Source organism: Etheostoma cragini, chromosome 7 (assembly GCF_013103735.1).
Source record: "Etheostoma cragini isolate CJK2018 chromosome 7, CSU_Ecrag_1.0, whole genome shotgun sequence".
Lineage (NCBI taxonomy): Eukaryota > Metazoa > Chordata > Actinopteri > Perciformes > Percidae > Etheostoma > Etheostoma cragini.
In genome coordinates this window covers 11,149,895-11,173,325 of record NC_048413.1, presented here as the reverse complement: position 1 = coordinate 11,173,325, position 23,431 = coordinate 11,149,895, and the positions used below count along the sequence as shown (strand labels likewise).

Genomic DNA, 23,431 nt, shown 5'->3' with positions numbered 1-23,431 from the left:
ACAAAATGTAAATAATTCTTCCTAAACATTAGCACATGTTCTCTCCCACCAGGAACATTTAGTCAGTCGTAGCCCATACAGTATGTCATAAAAACACTAATATCAGGTAGAATTATAGAAACTGCATTGTTTTACATGTGTAGGTCTGCCCTTTTACAATAGATAATAGTATATTGTATCGACCATAGATTGTGTTACACTTGAGTTTCTCTTGAAGCCTTTCTACATTTTTGTTTTGTAGTGTTCAGTAAATGCATTTTGTTTCTTTTGCTGCAGAAATTCAATACGAAAATGAATGTGCCATCTCAGAGTAGCGTTATAGAATGTCATTGCCTGATGTGAGTCGAGTGCAGATTACAGTCGCGCATGCGTCACTTTGCAACGAGTGACGATGTGAGTTGCGCATGCGTCACTTTGCAACAAGAAGCCCACAAGATGCTAACGAGAGATTTCTGTAATGTCAGTACACTAAAAATTGAGCTGCAAAAGGAAGTTTTTTCACTGCTGGCTACAAGATAGCAATCGAACACAACAAAGGTTGGCACTTGAATGGCATTTTGAGCTAACGTTAGCAATCAAAGTAACATAGCTTAAACGTTTTTGAAATTATTTCCATCTTCTGTTATGGTTTGTAATAAGAAAAGTTAATTATTTTGTGGATTTCACAAATTTCAGTATGACAGGTAATGCTGTAAACCGTTTACATCTGAGCATGTCCTGGTACTCGTCTTCCTCTCCCTTGTGCAGGACCTTTTCCTACTTTCTTTGTGTTCATCCTTACTGTATTGTTCCATTTCCACACAAAATCAGCACAAATAAGTCCTCTTTCACTGTATGTACTACTGTAACAGATCAGAATCACAATCAGCTTTGTCCAGGTAGGAATGTGACTTCAGTTAAAGGAACATTTGCCCTCAAAGTACAATACCCGCCTGCTGTAACATGTAAAGAATAGGCTACTGTAAAAACAGACCTCAACAGCTGAGTGTGTTTCCTAGATGGGAATCAGCTGTGATTGATCTATTTGCATAAATTCAATCAGCTGTTTCTCTCATTTACAGTAAATATGGAATACAAGTGAAATGCAGGGGATATATTTGTGTTTCAATTTACAATATGAACAGCTGTTCACTTTGACTTTAGCCCAAGATAGGTTTAGGACATGATATTATCTATTCTGACATACAGTGTGAAAGCATTTGCAAATTCGTCAATAAAAATCCATTGTTTTGGTCTTGGTTGAGCATGTTGAAGCATTTCAAATGTTGTGTTAACTGTAATGCATTTTGTGTCAAAGCAACAAGAAATGTGTTAATTGTGTAGCCTACACAGACAGATGTGCTAACTTTGTTAAGAGTTTAGGAAAGTTGTTAAAAGTATTAAAAAAAATGGTCATAGCAATCATAAAAAACTGTAACTGGAGAAATGGATCACCACTTACGGTAGGTTCTCATGGCTTTCAACCAACATATTGATTTACATTCACTTGCAAAATGTGCCAAGACGTGCAAAAGATAGAAGAAGATAGAATTCCTTTATTGTCATTATACACAAGTACACGGTACCTGTGCAACAAGATTGAAGCGCTAATAGTGGGCTACACGTAGGTTACACGTTTGTTGAATATGAAGCACATGTGCTTGTGAATATCAGTTTAAACCCCCAAATAGTTCCCGATATTACTCTAGTTATTTTGGTTCTACTTTGTTGTGGGCTGAAAATAATGGTTAATAACGCTTTGTAAGAATAAATGTTGGGTTGTGTTAAAAATAACTAAAAATGCATTTGTTAACCTCTAACATGCACGTTGGGGGTTCCTCCCGGACACAGATCAAAGGCTATCATGTGAGGATTAATTCTATTCAGTCTTACAGAGATAAACAATTACATTGTTCCTACTTAGTCTCAACAAAGCAGGGGTGGGGTCCCAAAAAGGCTTGGACAGCCATTACCTTTCCTGTGGGGAAAATGAGATGCCTCGTGTTTACTGAATGATAGACATGACCTAATTAACACAACACTTTAGAAGCTTGGGTTGGTGTCAGGCAGTCGAATGCTAATTGAGGATGTCAGATGACGAGATCTAGCTGCAGGGAACGTGAACCAAAAGTGCATTGTTTTCAGAACATAAGCAGTGTTTTAACTTTATAAAACCTAACAGTTGCCAGGTTGTTAAAAAAAACCTTAGTGTTAATCCTATTTGGTATGTATTTTTTAAATGTTGTTACATCAATAAACCATGCTTTTAGGGGTTTTCTTTCCAATAAGCAATCCCTTTTGCCATTATAAATGTTATTGAGTCATTGATAAAGTGCTCATGTGTGTGATTTTTATTCAAATTGTCCCTAGCCCCATAAAGCAACAGCTTTAGGGATGGCAATTTTAGTAAGGCTATTTCTTTATCCTCCTATTCCATTCTTGAGAAATATATTCAGAAAAGGCAAATACATTTTCAAAAAAGTATTCAGTTAAAGCTCCATAATTAGCTCAAATGATAGTCTCGTTTTGCCAGACCTCCTTCCACCGTGCCACGCTGCCGAGGAGGGTCTTTTAGTCCACGCAGCATTCTGGGATGGGAGAGAAATGTGCTCTGGTTTATTGGCATTTCTTTAAACCAATCACATTGGTCTTGGACATTGTTAAGCACTGGGAAAAGCCACGGCCAATGCAAAACTCGGGAAGGAACTTGTTTTGGTGGAACATGTGTAGTCCAGATTGGACAAATAGTCTAATAGCGGTCTGGATTTACCTGCAGATATCGGAGAAAAGGTTAACCATAGACCTTATAAATCGAACTGCAGTTTAAAATGCCAACGCAAAGGAAGCCCAGTGCAACGGATATCCGGCCTAAATTAGTAAAATCAAAAAAAAAAGACCAACGGTTGCTGATAAATATTCTATAGATGGTGAAATGTACAGTGTTTCAATTCAAAGACAGTTTATTTCTTATTGTTTGTTATCAACAGAGTACAGACATTTTATCTGCTGTTTATTTCCCAATAATAGACAAACAAAACACTCAGTCAAAACACTGTTTGCTTCTCCAGAGTTAGCCACACCTGTACATTCTAAGTCTAATTTACAGTCAACTACTGTCCCAAGTGGTGGGAGGTTCAAACAAAACAAAAAACATTAACCAAGCGTGCTAATATGCTACAATAGCATAATGCATCAGCATGTTTGCATGCTGACGTTAGCATTTAGCTCAACACACCACTATGCCTAAGTACAGCCTCACAGAGCTGCTACTATGACTTTCAACTCTTAATGTTGTTTAGAAATAAGTGGCACACAGTATCCAGTCAAAGTAAGTACAAAGTTAGTTTACAACCTGGCCACCCCAAAGTTGTTCTTATCAGTAGTGTACAGTGTACATTGCTATTAAACACAGCCAAAGAGGATTTGAATTGCTCTCACTTCTCATCATTTTGGCGCTGGTGATTCTCCTTTTGCGCTAGCTAAAACTTCCATGCCGGAAAAAACCCTGGAGTTTAACTAATCAGACATTACTTAAAGGTGCTGTAGGTAGGATTGTGAAGATCCAGGATTAAGCCAAAGAATTTGAACATCGACAACTTCTCAGTCCCTCCTCCTCCTTCCGCTTAAGCCCAAAACGGTCTCCTAAACCCTTCCCCCCACGAGTGAGAATGAATGTTTGTGCATTAGCAGTGATTGACACGCAGTTACACACCCTACCTCCCCATGAGTGGAGGATTTGAACATGGACTTGTGGATTTTTGTCAATCGCACTACAGGCTGAGGGTGGTGCCAGAGGAGCCAGATTATTTTTAAATTACCTGCTTCATGTAGTTCTACTCAAACATAGGGTCAGTTTCAGCAAAAATTTACTTTTATGATTTGTAAACCATTATTTAGCCATTAGTTACAACTGATTTGCATGTTTTGATCTAACGGTATGTTTCGCAATATGTCTGCAGAGTGTCAACATGAACTATTTCTAATCTCATCTAGTGCAGTTAAACAGACACATGTAGATCATTTCTTAGGTCGGCAAAGCCTTGTGCACAGAGTTCACTGTAGTGTTTATTGTTTTAATCCAGAGCATCAGCCATGTCAAACAAACAGATGGCATGGCTACATGTTCTTATTTCATGTATTGCAGGTAAAGTAGAGGGTTTATTAGAAGCTTCATCGTGAGTGATGTTCTAAATAAATCATGTACTGTTGCCAGTTGAGCAAGTAAAAGTACTGATGCTACACTGCAACAATACTCTGTTACAGCACAAGTCCTGCATTGAAAATGTTACTTCATTAAAAGTTTATAAGTGTCTTCAGGAAAATGTAGTTTAAGTATAACAAGTAAATGTACTCAATGCAAAACTAGTAGCTAAAGCTGTTACATGCCACCACTGGTGTTACCTTTGGAAACATGTAACTCATTCTTTGTGTGAATGATAAACAGACAAAAGAAATTATTCCTACTTTTGATCATGGTTGTGCAAAACTTGCAGACAGAGTGAAAAATGAGTAAGTAATAATGTGACAAGAGCAAAGAAAACTCTCAAAAATGGCTGTACAAATATGTGTAGTCTGTACAAATGGACTAATCTTTCGAGATCAAATTTTACTTGGTGGTTGCTTCAGAAACAGGACGTAAGGGCATGTTGACTTTTTTTTTATATATATTGCGCCAGAAAGGAAGCAAAGTATTTCATTGTGCCATTTTATTGAAAAAAACACACTTAAAAGTCAACAACAGGGAAGAACAGACTGTTCCTTATTTGCAGGCCGTGTATGCTTTTACTTGCATGTTTCCTCATTAGTCTCAAAAGCAACATTTCATGTCAGAGTTGTAAAGCAAAGTGTGTTTCAAAGCCACCCACTCCTGTTGAGTTTCAGCGATGGTTTCTCCCTGGATAGAACAAAGGCTCTGTCAGCAGGACAACTGCTTTCTGATGCCCAGGGGTGAAATGGCCAGGAAACAGGAAAGTGACTGAAAAAAATGCAAGTTTGGAGGCTCACTGTTTGTAACTGTGACAAAAACCAACCTTGAATCTAAAGTAGCTGAACACACACTGAGGAGAGAAAGCTTTATCTAACATGTATCAAGTTACAATAGCTGGAATGTCCACATAGTAAACACAACCATTATGATAAAGTCATGTTTATAACAGGATCATTTTTAGAACTGTCACAAGGCCATAATCATGCACAAAAAAGTAATGATTTTATAACTATTATAATTATTACAGTAGTCATATGAAACTGATAACAATATATCCCATTTTGTGTAGGTTTATTTTTACTACGGGGCATTTGGGCACCTCAAATTTAAATAAAAGAAAGGTTTTACCTTCAAAGTCATGCTCTATTAACCTAGCTCTATTAAATAAGGTTCTATCTATAGCTCATAGGCGCACATTTTTACCTTACGCAACTCTACCTTACTCATAACTGCATGAATTGCCACTTGAATTGCATTGTTGGTAAATTGTATTGTCTTGTAACTGTATTATCAGTTAAATTAAAATCTTTGATGTGATCAAATGTTCTCCTGTCTAAATTTAAAGTTTGCAGCCAAGTGGTTGTTTGTGCCCAAATGTCTGATATTATAATTCCTTTTGGTTATTAATACTTTGATTTTGTGGACTAAAAGCAAGAGGAAACTTCTCCGTGCAGATAACCTAATAAGTCCTCCTGATTGTTGGGGCTGGAGCTTGTTGTCCTGGATAGATTTAGTCTTTTGTTAGAGGTCTGTCTAAGGGCAGACCAGTCAGTCACACGGTAACAGTGTAATCCTGCCTCCAACACAGACGCTGTCTCTATCTATCTGCAGAACTGGCTGTGTTTCCTACTGGCAACCTTGTGACTAATTTTAAGTGGAGCATTACATTGCACTCTACACCAACAAACAAACAAACACATGATGAAGGCTAAAGTGAACACTCAGAGTTGCACTGGAAAAATAAAACCACAAAAGATTGCCCGCTGCAGCATGGGATGCATTGTTCCAGTGAACGCATTGGCCAGATATATTTACTCAGCTTTCTGAGAGAGCATGCCGTCATTGACAAAGCTGACTAATAAGACCACTGCTTGTCTGTGTCCTGGCTGCTAATACTTCAAGGGAGCATGTAACGCTTAATCCCATATTACCGTGGCTATGTTAAGTGTAAGCATCTGACAGTCACATACTTCCAAGAGGAGTCTCCAAGAAAGGCAGGAGGATGATCAGAATTCCAAGTTGATAACCTTGAGTTGCAACTGCGGGTTTTTAAAGCTTTACAGGCATCTTTGTATTTGCATGACATGATGGTGGGAATGTGGGGGAAATTGACTAGCTGCTCAGCCCTTCTTATTTCAAGACAATCCGACAAAGGGATCTTCTTGGTGGGAACCTATGATTTAATTAAGTGTGTGTATCTGTGTGTATGTCTGTGTGTGTAGTCTTGTAGTCTTTGCTGTGCCATTTCTTACACCATGGCCGGCTGGACACAACACTTGCCTAAGTCCTAAATCTGTCTAATGACATGCGAAGGCCTTATTGTGGTGCCAAACTCTGATTTATACTATAGTGTACAGCAAAAAAGAATACATCCATATGTTGTGTTGTGTATCATACAGTTGTCTTTTATTTATTGAAATGTGAAAGTGGAGTGTAAGATGGAGTAAGTATGGGCTTACCACGCTATCTATCTATCTATGTATCTATCTATCTATCTCTCTTGCTCTCTCTCTCTTTCTCTCTCGCTATCTCTCTTTCTCTCTCTCTCTTTCTCTCTCTCTCGCTATCTCTCTTTCTCTCTCTCTCTCTCGCGCGCGTTGTAATCCCTGACTGACAGCAAATAAAGTTATTGCCAGTGACATCAGCAGTGAGTTATGTTTTCCATTGCCTGGGAAGACATATCAATACTAAGGAACTTGGTCGAAAATGTGCAGGTTTGTCAATCAAAGAACACAATACTTTTAAGACAGACAGTCTTAATAACGGTATGGTAAAAATGCAGTAAGAGATTGTACATCCTGCAATGGTGAAGGACGTATTCATACCATTTACTTACTTAATATAAAAAATGCAAATATTGTAACAACATTTCTATTTCTAACTTTGTATTCTTGTGTCTATGTATATCTTGTTAACTGTCTTCCTTTTTATTGTCTCTTTACCATTTAAATGACTCAGAGAAGAAAATGCTTGTACTTTGTAGCTGTGCAATAATAGTAAAAAAAAGTACTTGAACTACAAGTAAAAGCCCTGCAATCCAAATCTCTCACACATCGCGAAAGACACATTATAAAGTGCAGTTTCTACTGATGCAGTTTCTGCAGTTTTCTACTGATATGTTTCACTTATTTTTTTAGGAATGCCTTTATGTATTCAATTTTGGGTTCAATATTTTCAATGAAAGAATGTTAAAAATAATTTCCTATCATTTGTTTTAAGATTAACAAGCAATTTGTTGTATTTTCGAAGAATTCTGAAAGCATCAGAAATAGAGAGTTTAGTACACTTGAATATCTGTTTATTTATTGCAAGTGATATCAGTGTTGCGATATTCAACAACTTTATCGCGTATTGCACATTTTTTCTCAGGCAGCGCAGTCCTACTACCCATAGCTGTTAACCCTTGTCTTCCCGTCAAAATCAACACTTTTGTCCATGCTTTTATCAATGTTTTTATGTTTTTGTTACATTTGTGTCCCTTTTTTTAACACTTTGACACTTTTTTTCAATGTTTGTCACTTTTTTTGACGTTTTCAACACCATATAACACTGACTTATTAACTAGTTTTACAGATAATTTTGGAATTTATGGTCAATAAACCTAATTTATAGGAAATTATACATAATGTTTGAGTTAGAAAAACAGAAATTAGGAATTATTTTGACTAAAATTAAAGGAATGGATGTTGATGGATAATCACAGACTGGAATATGGAATACATCTTTTAACCTTTTTATCTTTTAATCAACACTATTTCAAAACCACTTCAATTTGTTTTTCAAATGCTATAAAATTGAATAAGACACCCCCAAATTAATGTTTGGGGGTAATTACAGTTCGGTAGTTAAAAAGAACATTAATACAGGAAAACGGGTCAATTTGAACCTAGGACAACATGATGGTTAAATAAATGTAGTAAAGAAACAAATCAGAACATGTGTCTCTGAAAAGTTATGAAGTAGAAGCATAACTTGTAAATGTCACATTCTCATTTGGTGCTGAGCCCCCCTAAAGGTCTGATCCTAGAATTGCCCCTGGGAACCACACCTCCCACTAGTGATTTTTAGTGTGTTGTAACTGCAGTGAGAGAAGTCCATGTGTACAGATAAAACACTTTTTTCAAGAAGTTAAAGGAAAAAGCAGAAAACGTAGCTGTTCCTCTATTTATCTGGTAGATGTCTGCCCTTGAGGATTCCTATATGAGGAGACAAATGTCACAGTGAAGTCATGAGTCACGCAGTGACATGAGTCAAGAGCCAAGAGATTTTACCCTTTACTTGCCTATTCAAGATTTTTTTTATGTGCAAAAACTGTTTTCTAAGATCTGCACAGGAAACATTACATAAATATCAGTCATAAATATAAGGTAAATGTCCTTTTGTTAAGGTGGCTGCAACTTGAGGATATTCAAACTGCAAGCATGCCAGTGTGTTGCAAGCAATTTGAAAAGAAAATTGATTTTATTTTTTATTTTTTATTTAGTGATTTGAATCGCAATTAGAAGTGTTTGGTGTGTGACATCAGAACAAGTAACGGGTTAGTATAATGATACGTAGCAGAGGCCACATTAGAGTTTGGTTTCATACCAGCTGATTCATACCAATTATTATTTTATTTTTATTTATTTAAAACAATGACTGACAGTAATGTTGTTTGAGTTATTTTAGGGCGTCACTCCTGAACTATTTTGGAAAATAACACTACATGGCAAAGGGACAATCTGATTAATTGCTTGACAGGCTGCAAAGAATGTCTTTGCGACTGTGCCAAGAAACAAACTGACCATGAGATTTGGGTGTTAACTGGCAATAAAAGTTGTGCAATCAAGGTGGCGTAAACAAGAACAAGAGTCTACCCTTATGCAGGGTGCTTTAAGCTAAATGCTAAAATAACTTAGCTTAGTATGTGTTAGCATGCCAACATTTGCTTATTATTATAAAACAGCTGAGGATAATGAGAACGCCATCGGGTTTGCAGGTATTCAAGTAAAGATGTGACCCGGTGATGCCGCTGGATGACATTTTAGAGGTTCATCTCAGTAATTAAAAATCATCCTGAGGGGGAAATGATTGCATGTACCAAATTTCATAGCAATCCATCCAGTAGTTGCTGAGACATTTTACCCAATAACTATAAATGTTAACCTCTTAGTGGTGCTTGAGAAAAAGTCAGGGGACTACAAAGTCAATCGGATTTATCCTCTGGGGACCATGAATGCTTGTTTCAAACATTGTGCCATTCCACATCGATTTGTTGTAACTTTGGCCTGCTGGTGGTGTCAGAGGAAAGTCTGAGGAGAATCAAAGTCATTCAGGTTCATCCTCTAGCCACGCTGAACATCTACACCAAATGCATGGCAGTCCATGGAATAATTGTAGAAATATTTTAGCAAAAGCCAAAGATTTCGACCTGCTTGTGGCAAGATGAAATCAGGGGATCACCGGAAGTAATCAGGCTTTATCCTGACCATGAATGTCTGTACAACATTTCATCTACATGTGTCTACTTGTCTAGTAGTTGTTGAGATATTTCAGTCTGAACATCCTAAGAGCCATGCCGCTAACGTAGCTAAATAGCACTCCTGTTAACTAACATTTCAATGTCAAATTTATCTGACAAAGTCTTGCTTTAAACTTAACTCTTGTGTTGTCCTTTGTGTCACAGGAAATTTCATTTTTTGTGCTTTGAGTGTCCCTGGGGCTTTTTTCATTTCATGTCAACTGCCGTCGTGGCCTTGCCCTTCGGGTTTCGGAGACCCTTGTTTATTTTAATGTGATTGTACAGTACGTATGTTCCACCACAGACCTCCCTCGTCCATTGGGTCCCAGGGACCCCGGAGGACGAGATAAGGCAAGTGGAATACGCATTTGAGTGCAGGATGGGTCTCGGGGACCCCAGAGGCCGAGGCCACGGTAGCAGAAAAACACGATAGAATACAGGAGAGTCTGTGGGACCTGAAGGACAACACAAGGGTTGATCCAAGGTTACAGTTTTCAGGCGTCATTTTGTACTGCTCTGACATGGGGCCAGTGTGGAGCTGTTTAGACTTAGAGAACAAACTGAGGCCCCAAACTGCTATCATAGAAATGCCAGGTGAACTTGTAAAAACAGTCTCCGTGGATACAAATAAAGTGACGAGAAATATAAGTCCCTCCTGTACACTGCAAACATGTAGCAGCAGTGATGTCCATGTTAAACCCAATAAACTAGACGTTCCCACCCAAGACCAAAACCACACCAAGTTCCTTAGCAGCAACCGTTTAACATTTCTAAAGGAAGCTTGCTGGGGTAAAAACTAATTGTGTTTATTCTTGTCTTCCCAGTTTCTGGGCCGGAAGCCAGAGGTTTTGTTGTCTATTGGATGGCCTTGGTGTTTCAGTTAAACCGCTCTTAAATGTATTTCAACAGCAGCACTGTTTTACATTTCCCTTTTGGGATTTGACCTGACACGCTGTTCTATACCTCAGGGCTCTATCGGGGTGACGCACTGCTTTGTCTTTACCTCCAAGACTCTTTGTATCGAGAGTGATGGAGCCCACAGGGAACTATAGGGCAAGTACATTGATGTCCACATTCACATTTAAATCACTGCTAACATGTGACGCCTCACGTCTCACTTATTTTTGCCCTTCTTCACAACTTGGTGGACTTGTGATGAATGAGTGATTTATTTGGACAACTGTCAAACAGTAGCGTTCAGAAAAATGTCCCTGTGAAGTGAAATAACTGGCTGATGGATTTGTTTCCCACAATGCATGAAGTGTCTCTGAGGCAACTCACCACAACTTCAGGGATGATAAACTGAGAAATTGCGCCATCTTAAGGTGGCTTCCTAAATTTTACCTTAAAATGTATAAAAGCTAAATAGAGGGAGTTTACCAGATGATAGTGCTAGACAAAAAGTCAGAGGATGATCACTATGGTTACAAGGCAGGGAAAGTTAATTAATTTATCCCATTTCAGCAATGATTAGAGATTCAGAGTGATTTACAGAAAACATTAAAGAGCAATTAAAAAAAATCTTCAATTCAAATCTTTAGCCTTGATTTAAAAGTATTATTTTATAATTGTATAATTTCCTATAATTAGGGATATGCTTAGATTTCTTTAGGGAAATCACTGTAATTTCATTGTCATTTAATTTGATAAATATTCTGGATAATATTCTGATCTATGTTACGAAAAGGTGAAAGTTCAGCGGCGAGGATGTCATTAGCAATTCTGTGTTGCTTCGTGTAAAAACATAATTCCAACGGAATTGGCAAAATCAAGTTGCAAAAGCAAAGATGGAGTATTAATAGTACAGCATTTTCTGGGAATTTGTTCCAGATATGTGGAGCATAAAAAGTCAACGCTGCTTCTCCATGTTTCGGTCTGACTCTGGGGACAGAAAGCAGACCTGCCCCATGCGGCCAGAGGTCTGGATATCTCATCATGTAGCAGAAGAACAGAAGTGTATTTTGGCCCCGTTTAAGGCTTTAGAGAAAAACAGACAATGTTTTTAAAAACTAAAGATTGAAGCTAAGCGCTGACTTTGAATTGTTCCTCTTTGGCTCTAAAAAAAATACTTCAGTTTTGTCTTAATTCAATCGAAGGTTTGCAGATCATCTTGTGAGAGAAACAAATGTATGTACCGACCAACAGACTGACATTGCCAGAAAAATGTTGTGATGAATTACGTGATAAAAAACTATTCAATTTAATGAAGCCAAGTCACACTTTAAAATTCAAGATATTCACTAAATTAACCACGAGTTGTGCTTGCAATACCACGTTTAATTGCCAAAAACAGATGCAGTTATTTATCGATGTTTATGTTAGCAGACTGGGACAGAAAAATGGATGTCAACATTTTAAAAACAAATCTTTAAAACGTTCCTTGTGTGGATTTTACCTGCAAACAGTTTAGTAACAGTGTTTTTTTTCTTGTGCACACACTGGGAAAGAGAGGTTTGCTGTCATACAAGGCAGCAGAAAATGTGTTGTTTTTCTCTATTTGGGGTTTAAACAAAGGGCAGGAATATGTAACAGGGGAATAAGTGGAAGAATTCTAAGTGTGGTGACGTTTATCCACCAAAACAAAAGCTACATGCTTTTGCACATGAAATACATGACAAAACTATATTCTTTGTAAGTCAAAATAAGGATTTACAGGTCGAAAACATTTGTTACACTTTACTTGAAGGTATCTACATAAGAATGACATGACACTGTCATGAATGAGTCATAAACATTATAAAGCAGTCATAAATGTTTGAAATGAGTTTGATATGAGGGCTAGTGCTGAATTTGTTGGGGCTAAAGTACATTTTAAAAAAGCTAAATAAAGCTAGTCTAAATTCTAGCAGTTACAAATAATGCTTAAAATAAATCCATGCATGTGTAAGTGATAGACATTCTGTTGTAAATATAACATACATAATTTCCTCAAAGAAATCTTGCAGAACTTGGTACTTTCAACCAAATATCTTTCGATATGTCTAACTCAAAGAAACATTTAAGAACATGATGCATCTGACCATCATTTGGAAATATATATTCTGTGCAATATAATGTAAATAAAATAAAACCTACAAACATACAGACGCACATGTTCTCCCTACAGATGTTTGTACCACCAGGCCTCTGCTAAAGCATCCATTTTAAAAACTTTAAACTGCACAGCAGCTGCAGCCCCAACCTGTCGCCCCCCCCCTTAGCAGTCGATATTGATGCTGGAGAGCAGCTCCTCTAAGGCCTCCAGTTTCTGATTGGCCTCCTCGATCTCGCTGTACGTCTGCACGTTGCTGGCGATATGGTAACGGATTTCGTCCACCAGAGGGACAGAGTCCGTCTCGTGCCGCTCCTCCAAAGACGCAGCATCCTCTTTGATGATCTCTGCAAACTCTGCCTGCTCCACCATCTGACACCAAAGTTAGACAGGTACACAGGTGTGAGTTTAACCCAAGGGGAGAACACTGCAGGTGTTAAATGCAAAAACTGGGATCTAGCTTATGTTGTTTAGAAAAAGTATTATTATATGGTCCCAAAGGTCTATCTTTACTGTGACTTTTGGTATAATGGTGATGATAGATGTACAAGAAGTAGTCAAGTACACAAGTAAGCCAATTACTCTTGTGGGAGCACTTTAAAGTTATAGTTCAGGATTTTCTGTAAATATGCTTATTTGCAAAGAGTTCAGAACTACTCTCACGTTTGTCTGCTAAGTATAAAGCAGGAGCTGGGACGTGGTTAGCTTTGCATAAATACGAGGGGAAATGTAGTCTGGCTCTGTCCAAAGGTGAAAATAAATCTGACTACCAATGCCTCACAAATTAACACCTTAACTATTGTTTGTTTTATGCATACACAAAGGACAGTTTGTAGTTTCATGGGGAGTTACGCTTGTTCCAGCTTTATATTCAACATACCGATATTAAGTGTTGAGTGCACTTTAGCCACCAGCTGCAAAGCCCCAGACACTCTCTTGTTATCCAGCAAAAAAACAAGTCTCATCCAGTGTCAAAACAGAGAAAAAGATACCCACCCGCTCAATGGTCTTAGCCATGAACTCTGTGCAGTGGTCCTCCAGCCGAGAGAGACGGAAAAGCTTTGCCATCTTCCACATGCACAGAACGTTGTCCTCACATATTGTCTTCGCGAGCGCCTTCCCACAAAGACGCTTCAGCCCCGGCAGAAGATACATGTCGGCCACGCACAGCACGTCAAACACGATCTCTGTTATTAGCTGGACATAAAAAAAAAATGTTATCCAGTCAGCTGTCAGATAATAAGGATGACAGCTGCAACATGTTGTTTAAGGGGATTGTGTTCACAATCACCGATTATGTTTTTAAAGATCATGAACATGTTATTGCTGGATGTTCCCATCCAATTTATAGTTTAAATATTGAGTGTGTTAAAAGGTTGCAAACATGTCAGGGTAGGTGGGACAATCTGAAATCACATAAAAACTAAGGTTATTAAAGGTCATGCAATTTTAAACCAGCAATAACTGAGGAAACAAGATGTAACCACAACATTAACATATTATCACCTTTTAAGTTGTTATTGAAAACATGTTTGCAATCAGTAGCTTAACTTATACATCCAGCAGGCATAAATACATACAAGTGGTCATTTAAGTCATTGTTAACATAACAATATTGATTATAGCTGCTTTACATTTAAAGCATGAATGTAGAATTTTAAAATGTTATTTTACTTTATATTTTTATGTAAAATACAACCAAAAGTGCTCTTCAAATAGTAAGTATTATAGTCAAATAATTTTAGGATACTAAAAAAAGAAGAAGAAATAATTAAGCTGCATATTTATAACAGCCCTCTATCTAAAGGCACTTTTTTTCTTCTGTTTACAGACTCATGCCTAACAGTAGGAAACCTGTTTGTCAGACACAAATTGGTCCCTTGAAAGGTGATGCTTCTGTTTCATCGTCTTTTTTTCTGACTCCTGACTCCTGGTGGGCTAACACACAGTCCTTGTTAATTTTTTTCACTTAATGAGAAATTTACATCTCTTATATTCAATTCCACAAAATAATCTCAGACCTAAATTGTGCACTAACCTGTGTGTCATCGGTGTAGATGTAATACATGACGTGGATGAATATTTCGTGGGAAATGTTGTGTAAAGTAATCACTGGGGTGCTGGGTTGGGACTGCAGCTGCTCTCCCTCACTGAAGTGGTCCTCCAGCAAGGCTTTAAAATAATCACTACGTCCGCAGAAAAATGCCTGGCAACAAACACAGTGAGTGTGAGTGACAGGGTGTTGGGGTCTGTAATGTGACTGGGGAATGTTGTGCAAGCTCTGTGGTTTATACCTTATGACACAAGAAGTTGAAACCGTCAACTCTGAAGCAGATGTCAGGATAAGTAGGGAAGCGGTCCACTCTGTTAAAAGGAAGTTCACCAAATCCAACCTGTGGAGGATCAACAGGGGGAAAAATGAAGTCTAAATAGGCACACTAAACTGGTATAGTGGCAGATATAGTGTTTTTCTGCCACCATGTCCTCACTCTCAGTTCAATGGGAAGTGCACAGTCCGCTAACTGAGCCATTTCCTCCTGAAGTTGACAGCTGAGCGGCTCCAAGCTGAGAACCTTCACACAGATTCCTGGCTTATTGGACACTTCAGTATGAGGAAAGAAAGAAAAACAGAGACAAGACATCACTTGTGTGGGGAAAAAAAAGTAAATACAAGTCCTAGATAAAAGGGTCAAGAGTTGAATGAGACACTACAGTAAAAGGTTCAGTAGGTAACTTTCATAAAATAACTGTTTTGTCTTATTTGTTGAAACTGTACATGAAACATATCACGTTATCTGCCTCCCCCTAGTGCTCCTAATGGAATTTGCAAGTTCCCACAGGTTTTTCAGTTGAATTTGAAAAATATCAAGTTAAAGAAAATCCACTTTAAAAGAGTAATGATGCATGATGTTTCCAAAGTAAGAGGATTGAAATAAATAATCCCAATGTTTACCAAATTAATCGTGATTGTGTTTTTTGCAATAATCGAGAAGCCCTAATGCGTATTGCGTTGATAATACACATACATGTATAAGCAGTTTTAACGTGAACCAAGCTTACTGTCTTACCATAGTCATACACCTGTTTGCATTTATTCTCCAACTCCTCAATTAGATCTTCCATTTTGCACTGTTTAGCAAGTCGTCTGCAGTCTTCCACAAGGCTTACATCAATGTCCATTCGTCCTGTAAAATGAATTCAAAAAAATATGAAAAGAGTTGGAGTCTTACACAATCGCACCTTGTTGATCCTTTTTACTTTCCTTGACAGGACTACACACACAGTAGAGGCTCTAGTCCAGTCTGAGTTAATAAACAGTTACAATCACTTCAATGCAAAATTCCATTGTTGTATTTTCTAGACAGTGTTTCCTTGCTGGGCTGCAGTGGAGGGACAGTAACAAAAAGCAGTATTTTAAAGACTAACTTTGGAAGATGCCCACTTGATTTGTCTACCTCAGAAGGATGAAGCCTCACATTAGCTTCAGATAAACTTCCAATAATGCATTTTTCACAGAATGAGGACTGGTGAAAGCATTTCAGGATGGGCTTTCTTAAGTACTAGTGTGGACAGGAGGATTGATTACATAAAGAAATGTCTGTTTCAGTGTTCGTAGTGACCCCTGACCCAGACAGACTTAAATTCTAACCCTGACCTACAGTATCCTATGAAATGAAAAGTTTGTGTTATTAAGTTAGTTAAGTTAAAGTTCAAGCTATGTGTTAATAATAATAATTATATAAAAAAATAATCATGATATTTAAAGCAAAATATAATTTATTTGGAAAATCTAATTTAATTTATAGAAAATACATTTACAGACCCAGCCTGTTATTTCTGTTTTTGTGAAATGATTGTTTTTTAATTTATTTAGGGTGATATTTTTTTTTGTATAAAATAAAAAGTTACAAGATTTATTTATGCCATGAAAATAAAATTATTTGTATTGAGTTTACATTTAATCCAGAATAATAAATATTTGTTACTGACACAGTAAAAAAAAAGTACGGAGTTAATGCTCCCGCAAAGTCTTAAAAACTGTGACCAATGTTAAAGCCAGAATATTTGCAGCTCACCTGTATAAGAATATTGCAGGATGGCTCCAAAGGCTGCAGGGTTGATCTGAAATCAAAATCGGTTTTATCCATACAGATGTAAATTATACATGTCCATCTAATAAAGTCGACAACATGCGGCAACACAGAATAAATCAACCACAATATATGTTCTTATCTACCAACGGGTGTTTGAGGGTGATCAAGTTCTTCCCTTTCCATTTGGTCTCAAACATATCAGTGAAGTAGTCGGAGCGTGCACTGAGAATACATCGGTGGGCCATAAATATTTGACCATGAACCTGGAACTTGACGTCACTGTGTTGACCCTGCTCCAGCAACCTGAAGCAAAAACAAAAACTTTTTTAGATTTGAATTTTAGATTAGATAGATGTATGCAGGTGGTGGTATACAGGGTTACAGACAAACTGCAATGGTACTAAACTGTGCTTCGGCAGTTCATTTTTCTGATTTTCGTTTTACTGTACACTGCTAAAACAGCTGAGAAGAATAAACTGTTGTGTATCCTGCTCTGTAGACAAACTAGATTATTTCCATGAACGACCAACTTACATGTGCAGAAAGTAGTTAAAATCGTCTCGCTGCATGGCACGGACACTGATACACTTGTAATCTTTGAGCAGGCGGCGAACAGATTCGTTTAGACAGGCGTACATACACCTCTCGCCATCAAACGTGTTGGCTTCACACTTGGCACCTGAAATCAAAGCAAATAAGAAGAAAATTATATTATTTTACTATCATACTAAATATTATTTCAGTGTTATCATGCTCAACATGGCAGTACAGTATTGTAGTTGCGCCACTCCTATTAAGTGGCATTACTTAACAACCAAGCTTACCACTAGCCAACAGGTACTGGACCAACTCCTCGTGACCGCAGAGACAAGCATAATATCTGAAAAACAAGAGCGTTCACATTTTAAGTTGTTGGAAATATGTGTGCTTTGTTAGCAAGTAGACTACTTGTCTTTATTGTACTTACAAAGGGGTGCTGTCCCACTTATCTCTTACATTGAGGTCCACGTCTCGTTGTTCAACGAGGTATCTTATAGAAAACAGAAAATATTGGTTAAGTGAGGTAGCCTGTCACAATCTGCCATAAACAGATATCTGAGCAACTAACAAAGTCAAACATTTTCAGTGAACACCAAATGGGTGCATCACACAGGAGAAAAATGTAAGATGGACAAAAATGGGCAAATACATTGTTCACACAGCTGCATACATACAGTGCTGCTCATAAGTTTATGAATCCATGCTAAAGTTGACTAAAAAGATCTTTTGGTTTAATTAAAAAAACAATAGGAAAAATCCAAACTTTTAGGACAACAATTTTCTTTGTGAACAAATAATGCATTATACTGTACATGAATACATGTTCTTCCTTAACATACAGAGGGCATAAGTATACACACCCCTATCCTTTATCAGGATGCATAGTATGATGAATATACTGGCCTTTAAAAACAAAAATCTGCCTGCTTCTATGGGGATTTATCAAGGGGGTGTGTACACTTATGCCCCTATATTTTAATTTTATGTATTGACAATACAGTATTCATTCACAAAGAAAATGTGTGTCCTTAAAGGTTGGATTTTTCCTATTTAAGGTTTTAAGATACATTTCCAAAAGATTTATTTTTCTGTTTTTATCTACATTTATTAGGACATGATTTCCCAATTGGACAGGAAAGATCATGTATCCTGCAGTGCTGGAGAAATAAATATTTTTGGGGACTTTTGGGGGTAAATGTATTTTGGACTGAGTTGGCTGGATGACTTGTTTTGACTATTACTGTTACCTTGGTAATCAGACGTCAGTCTGTCCCAAAGCAGTAACTTCGATGATTCAACTTACATCACTCCAAAGTTAAGCTGTATAGCTGGCAGCAGTAACATTTAATTCTCCACTGTCTGGTAAGTAACCAGCACTTGCACATAGTAATGTTACCGAGTAGCTGATTTAGAAACGTTAACGTTAGCTTAAGTTACCAGCTGGGTCATCAGAGCTAATGTTAGCAACCCTGCCTTCCGTGTTTACCTCCTACTTCTTTGCAAAGCAATGTTGTTCGCTTTGAGTGTAGCTGCGAGACGGCAGTCCAGCAGGCCAAAATAAGTAAGGACTATTATTTTTTACGATAGACTGATTAAAACAGAAAACAACAACCACGTAACACATATGCAAAAACAACCAACCACACGTCAGCTGATGCTTTGGTTACCTGACTCTACAAATGTCGCCCTTTCTGCAACTACTAAACAAATCGTACACATCCATGATCGCCGCGGTGTTTTCGGTCCTCTGTAATGCATTGAGACGGCCTGTCTACTGGACAGGTGAGCGATGGTTTAGTGGAGCTTCAGAGTTTGCTCGGTCGATGCTCAAGAAGTTGGATGTCACACAATTCTTGCACAGTTGTTGACAAACTCGGCTCCTCCTCCTCAGTGTTTTGGTGGAAGTGGTCCGGCAGGTACGTCACGATGTCTACTTCACTTGTGTTAAAGAATAACGGTAAACTGGCAACGCTTTAAAAGGCGTCTGACGTTTAGTATTATCCTGCAACAAAACGTTAAGTCTTGCTGTAGTTTTTTTTTTTTTTTACATCGCATGGATTTCAGCCGGAAATCAAATGTGTTGTCATTTGTGACCGCAGGTATGTAACTTAAATGAGAGTCAACTCGAGGTAACGCTGAAAATGGGAGCTCACGTATGTCACGTGAATGCAGCACACGCCAGCGTTCTATCAACCTTTTTGCTTCGTGCGTCTTGAACAGCTGTTTATTACGATCACATGGATAACACCATGGACTGTATATTATTTATTTTATTAATATTAACTGTCAAAAATAGTTTAAGTTGCTCGTTGAGTTGTTGTTTTTACTTTTTTTCTTTTACAGTTTGCACAGGCTTAGCTCCTTCACTCAGTTTGACGAACTAGAAAATAATTTTTAAAGTGGGAGGCGGGCCTCGATGCCCAAGGGGGCTCCAACCCTTTCATGGGAGGTTCAGTGAACGGAAGTCAAAAATCTTTCATAGTTATCAAATGAAAATAGATATGTCTAGATAATAAAGAATATCCTCATATGTTTTGGTTAAAGAGATAGTTCAGAGATACAGTACTTGAGTCTTAAACAGAATAAATGTCTTAGGACAACTATTTTTACGTATTTGGTGCAAGCCTACATGTCAAACAGAATTAGAATACCTTGAATTAATTATTGGATCATAACTATATGATCCCAGAAGAACCAGCAATTGAGTGAAACTAAGCAAATGCTTTCTTGCTCAGTAAATTAAACCTTGTGGGGAGGACCACACACTCAGGTTTTTTTAAACAAAACAAACTGTCCAAACATTCCTCTAACTGGAGCCAAAAAACACTTGTATACAGGCCACAATGTTTCATATCAGCGCCATTTACCTCATTAAACAATTTGAAACAATTTCTATGAAACCATTATTTATTATTTTTATTTTCGCAATATGTATAATCTAAAAACACATTAACCTGCAGGCTCTCTGAGTAGAAAACATACAAAACACATAATTAGTAACACGTATCGTGTGTAATAACTGATAGAACTGTTTGTCATTTTGAATTCAATTTCTAAGTGGGGAAATCCCATAACCTGGCAAATGCTAGTGCCTTATGCTATGTTTACACGTGGGCGGCTATTTTAATGAACAGACATTTCAACCTCTCTGGTTTCAAAAATAACATTGTGCACACCTTTAAGTTTTCAGAAAAGTGATCGGTCACATGTACCTGTGTGTATGCTGTCAATGCCGTCAAGAGCAAGCCTAACCTGTAGGTGGCACTGGCACTGTAACAGGAAGCTCAACCCGACGTTAGCCAATCAGAATCCCGAAACTAGCAACAACAGCAACGGTTTCACTTCCTCTCTCTTCTCTTCCTCACTTCCTTGGCTGCTGCTTAAACCTCCGGTTGTCTCAGTTTACTTGCAAACATGCAAACGAAGATTTCAAAATAACCACTCGGGCCAGAAGTTTTAGAAAGACTCGTTTTCAGAGGTGAATTCTCCGTTTGCGTGTAAACGAAGGGTACAAACCAAGGAAAATGTCTCCATTTGTCAAAATAACAATGCATGTGTAAACAGGGCCTTAATGTTTGGGTTTGAATGGTTCAGAAATATAGTATCATTTAAAAAAAATTAAGTACAGAAGAACAACTTTCCACTTGTGTCAGTAGACTGAGGCCTTGTTTACGTGTAGGCCTACATGATTATTTGGGGGGGAACATGCTCTGGTCAGCATTGATGGCATCTATAGGTTACACAGGTACGTGTAACCTAACACCTTTCTGAAAACTTACATCTGTGCACAATGTTATTTTTGAAAACGGAGAGGTTGAAATGTCTGTTTATGAAAACAGCTGCCCATGTGTAAATGTAGCCTGAGCTTCTATCTTAAAGGCTGGCTAATGATAATCTGTTGTTATTGTCAACAACTCCTATGTGAAAAGACCACATTCAGTGTGTTAGTTCATCTCACGTCACGACTACCCCATCCTGCAGTGCCCCGAGCCTATATTCATACACACTGTAGACATTATAAACAAGTCATAAAAATGTACTGACCTAATATCCAAGCCCCCTTTATGCAAAATGTAGTTATTATCACTACAAAGGTAGCATTGGTCAATCACAAACGTGACAACTTCAATAATTAAACCTGGCTTTTCAGTAAAACCTTTGAACTGCAAAATTGTTTTACAAGAAACACTCACAAATTCCAAGGCCACGCTGCATTGTAAATATCAAATGAAATACAAGAAGGGTCAGCTTCTGTTCCGACTCACAAATACTTCCCTTCATGTCTGTCAGGGACAGGTGAATTACAGTTTTTACCGCTTTACCTGTGACAGTTCTGTTACCTGATGATCACCGGCTGTCAGCAATGTCAAATCTTTGGCATCTCTTTGTCTTCCAGAAGTGAGGAGCTTTACATAACTCTTTCTCAACAGGGTAGTGGTAGCTTAGTCTCGTGCTTTGGGTATTGGCCAATACCGAGTACCGATCCAAGATACTAAGCTGTAAAGCTCACTGCGTGTAGGTGACTGGGATCATTCTTTTATGTGTGGGCAGAAATAATCCTGCCACAAAATAAAGGCATCTCCTCTGGAATTGCATGAATGGAGTTTATTATTGCATTATTATTGTTTGATGTGTTTGCCGTGGTGTCTACATCATCACTAATCAGTCAGTTGAAATTCTAGTCACTGTGTATATGAATCTCCTCATGGGTGACATACACACTATCTGCATTGAAATCTAGATTATTGTGTTTTAGAGAATAAAAAAATTACAAGTTTACTGTTTATTACACTTTTTTTTACCATAGTTGCGATAAAAGAGAAATCCCATCAAAAGAGCTATGTTGCAATATTATTCAAATACAATGTGTAGGCCATATAATAGGTGTGATTCTTCTGATAAATAGAAACATGTGTAGTTGTAATGTACCGGGATGCTGTAATAAAACAGGCTGATGTAACTCACATCAGTTTTCCATTTGTCTTTGACCACTAGGAAGACTTCATTCAAATGTCTTTCTCTCTCTCTGGATCCCATGGGCACCGAGATCAGCACTATTTACTTCCGCACTGCAACCATAAACACTCCTTTAAGCCATATTTGTTCACCTTTCCAATAATATGCCCCATCATGATATATCTTACATGTGTGGACGCACACAGAAGACGCCAACTTACCAAACTTGACAAACCTGCCCTCTGCTCCTTTGAATAACATACTAAATCAATCCCATTTCCCTTGAAATAACACAGAAGTCCATAAAGACATGACTCAGACACACAACAAACGCAACCGCGAGAATGTTGTTAGATATTCAAAACTTCCTGTTTGTGTGTCCCATAAACTCCAATTAAGACTGACCTGCTTTGTATGGTTTGAAGTGGAGAATATGCAGGTCTCTTGCAAAAGCCTCCAGTCTTTATATCGATCGATAGCAGTCATCCACGTCAACAACATAGTCTCTTCCCGTAGAAAAAAAAGGCTTAGTACAGCTATTTAATGGTTACATTACAAAAGTGTTACAGTCTGGAAGGGTGATTTGATATTCCATGTGCAGAAACAAAAACTGTTCCTTGTATCTGTTCCTCCCCAGGCGGGTACTGAGCTGCAGAGAGCAGTGATAGGTTTGTGGTGTCTCTAATAGAACAGTAAAAGTAAGCATAAATGTAGTAAAAAAACATCAACAATTTTTGCTCCATCTAGAAAAAAAGTTAAATCACGTCCACCACCTCCAGAATCACTATAATGTCGTATCTAGACACAATCTACAAGACAAAAATTACAAAAAGAGGACACAATTTAACCTTTAATTTATGTTTTCTGGCTTTTTTCCATCTGAACATTAAACAGCTTCATAAAAAATGGCTATAATTATAGGGGTATAATCAAGGAAATTATTTCAACACTTTACTTTGCATGCCGCCAATAATTTCCTGTTCCTTCTTGGGTGCTTTCCAAAAATAACAACAGTAACAGTTTTTATAGTGTAATGTCTTTGCCAATAAGACATGTTTAACCTTAACCAGAGTTGACAGGATATCTGGATCTGAGCGTTATTTACCTCGATGGCAGACCATCAG

The 23,431-nt window shown here is 37.8% G+C and overlaps 1 protein-coding gene and 1 long non-coding RNA gene across 2 annotated transcripts in view; both read right to left on the bottom strand.

The window, feature by feature from the left end:
* The window catches only part of LOC117947508, a 1,113,976-nt gene that overhangs the window by 1,085,786 nt on the left and 4,759 nt on the right, over window positions 1–23,431 (bottom strand). The gene's annotated exons all lie outside the window — the stretch shown is intronic.
* abtb1 (ankyrin repeat and BTB (POZ) domain containing 1) lies at window positions 12,113–19,263 on the bottom strand. The gene is made up of 12 exons (XM_034876444.1): window positions 19,019–19,263; window positions 17,779–17,841; window positions 17,636–17,691; window positions 17,346–17,490; window positions 16,955–17,114; window positions 16,794–16,839; window positions 15,786–15,902; window positions 15,207–15,319; window positions 15,012–15,110; window positions 14,756–14,923; window positions 13,714–13,914; window positions 12,113–13,089 (listed from the first exon to the last, which is right to left on the bottom strand). Exons 1-12 carry the CDS (start codon window positions 19,072–19,074, stop codon window positions 12,883–12,885), a joined length of 1,431 nt encoding a protein of 476 aa, XP_034732335.1. The 5' UTR covers window positions 19,075–19,263; the 3' UTR covers window positions 12,113–12,882.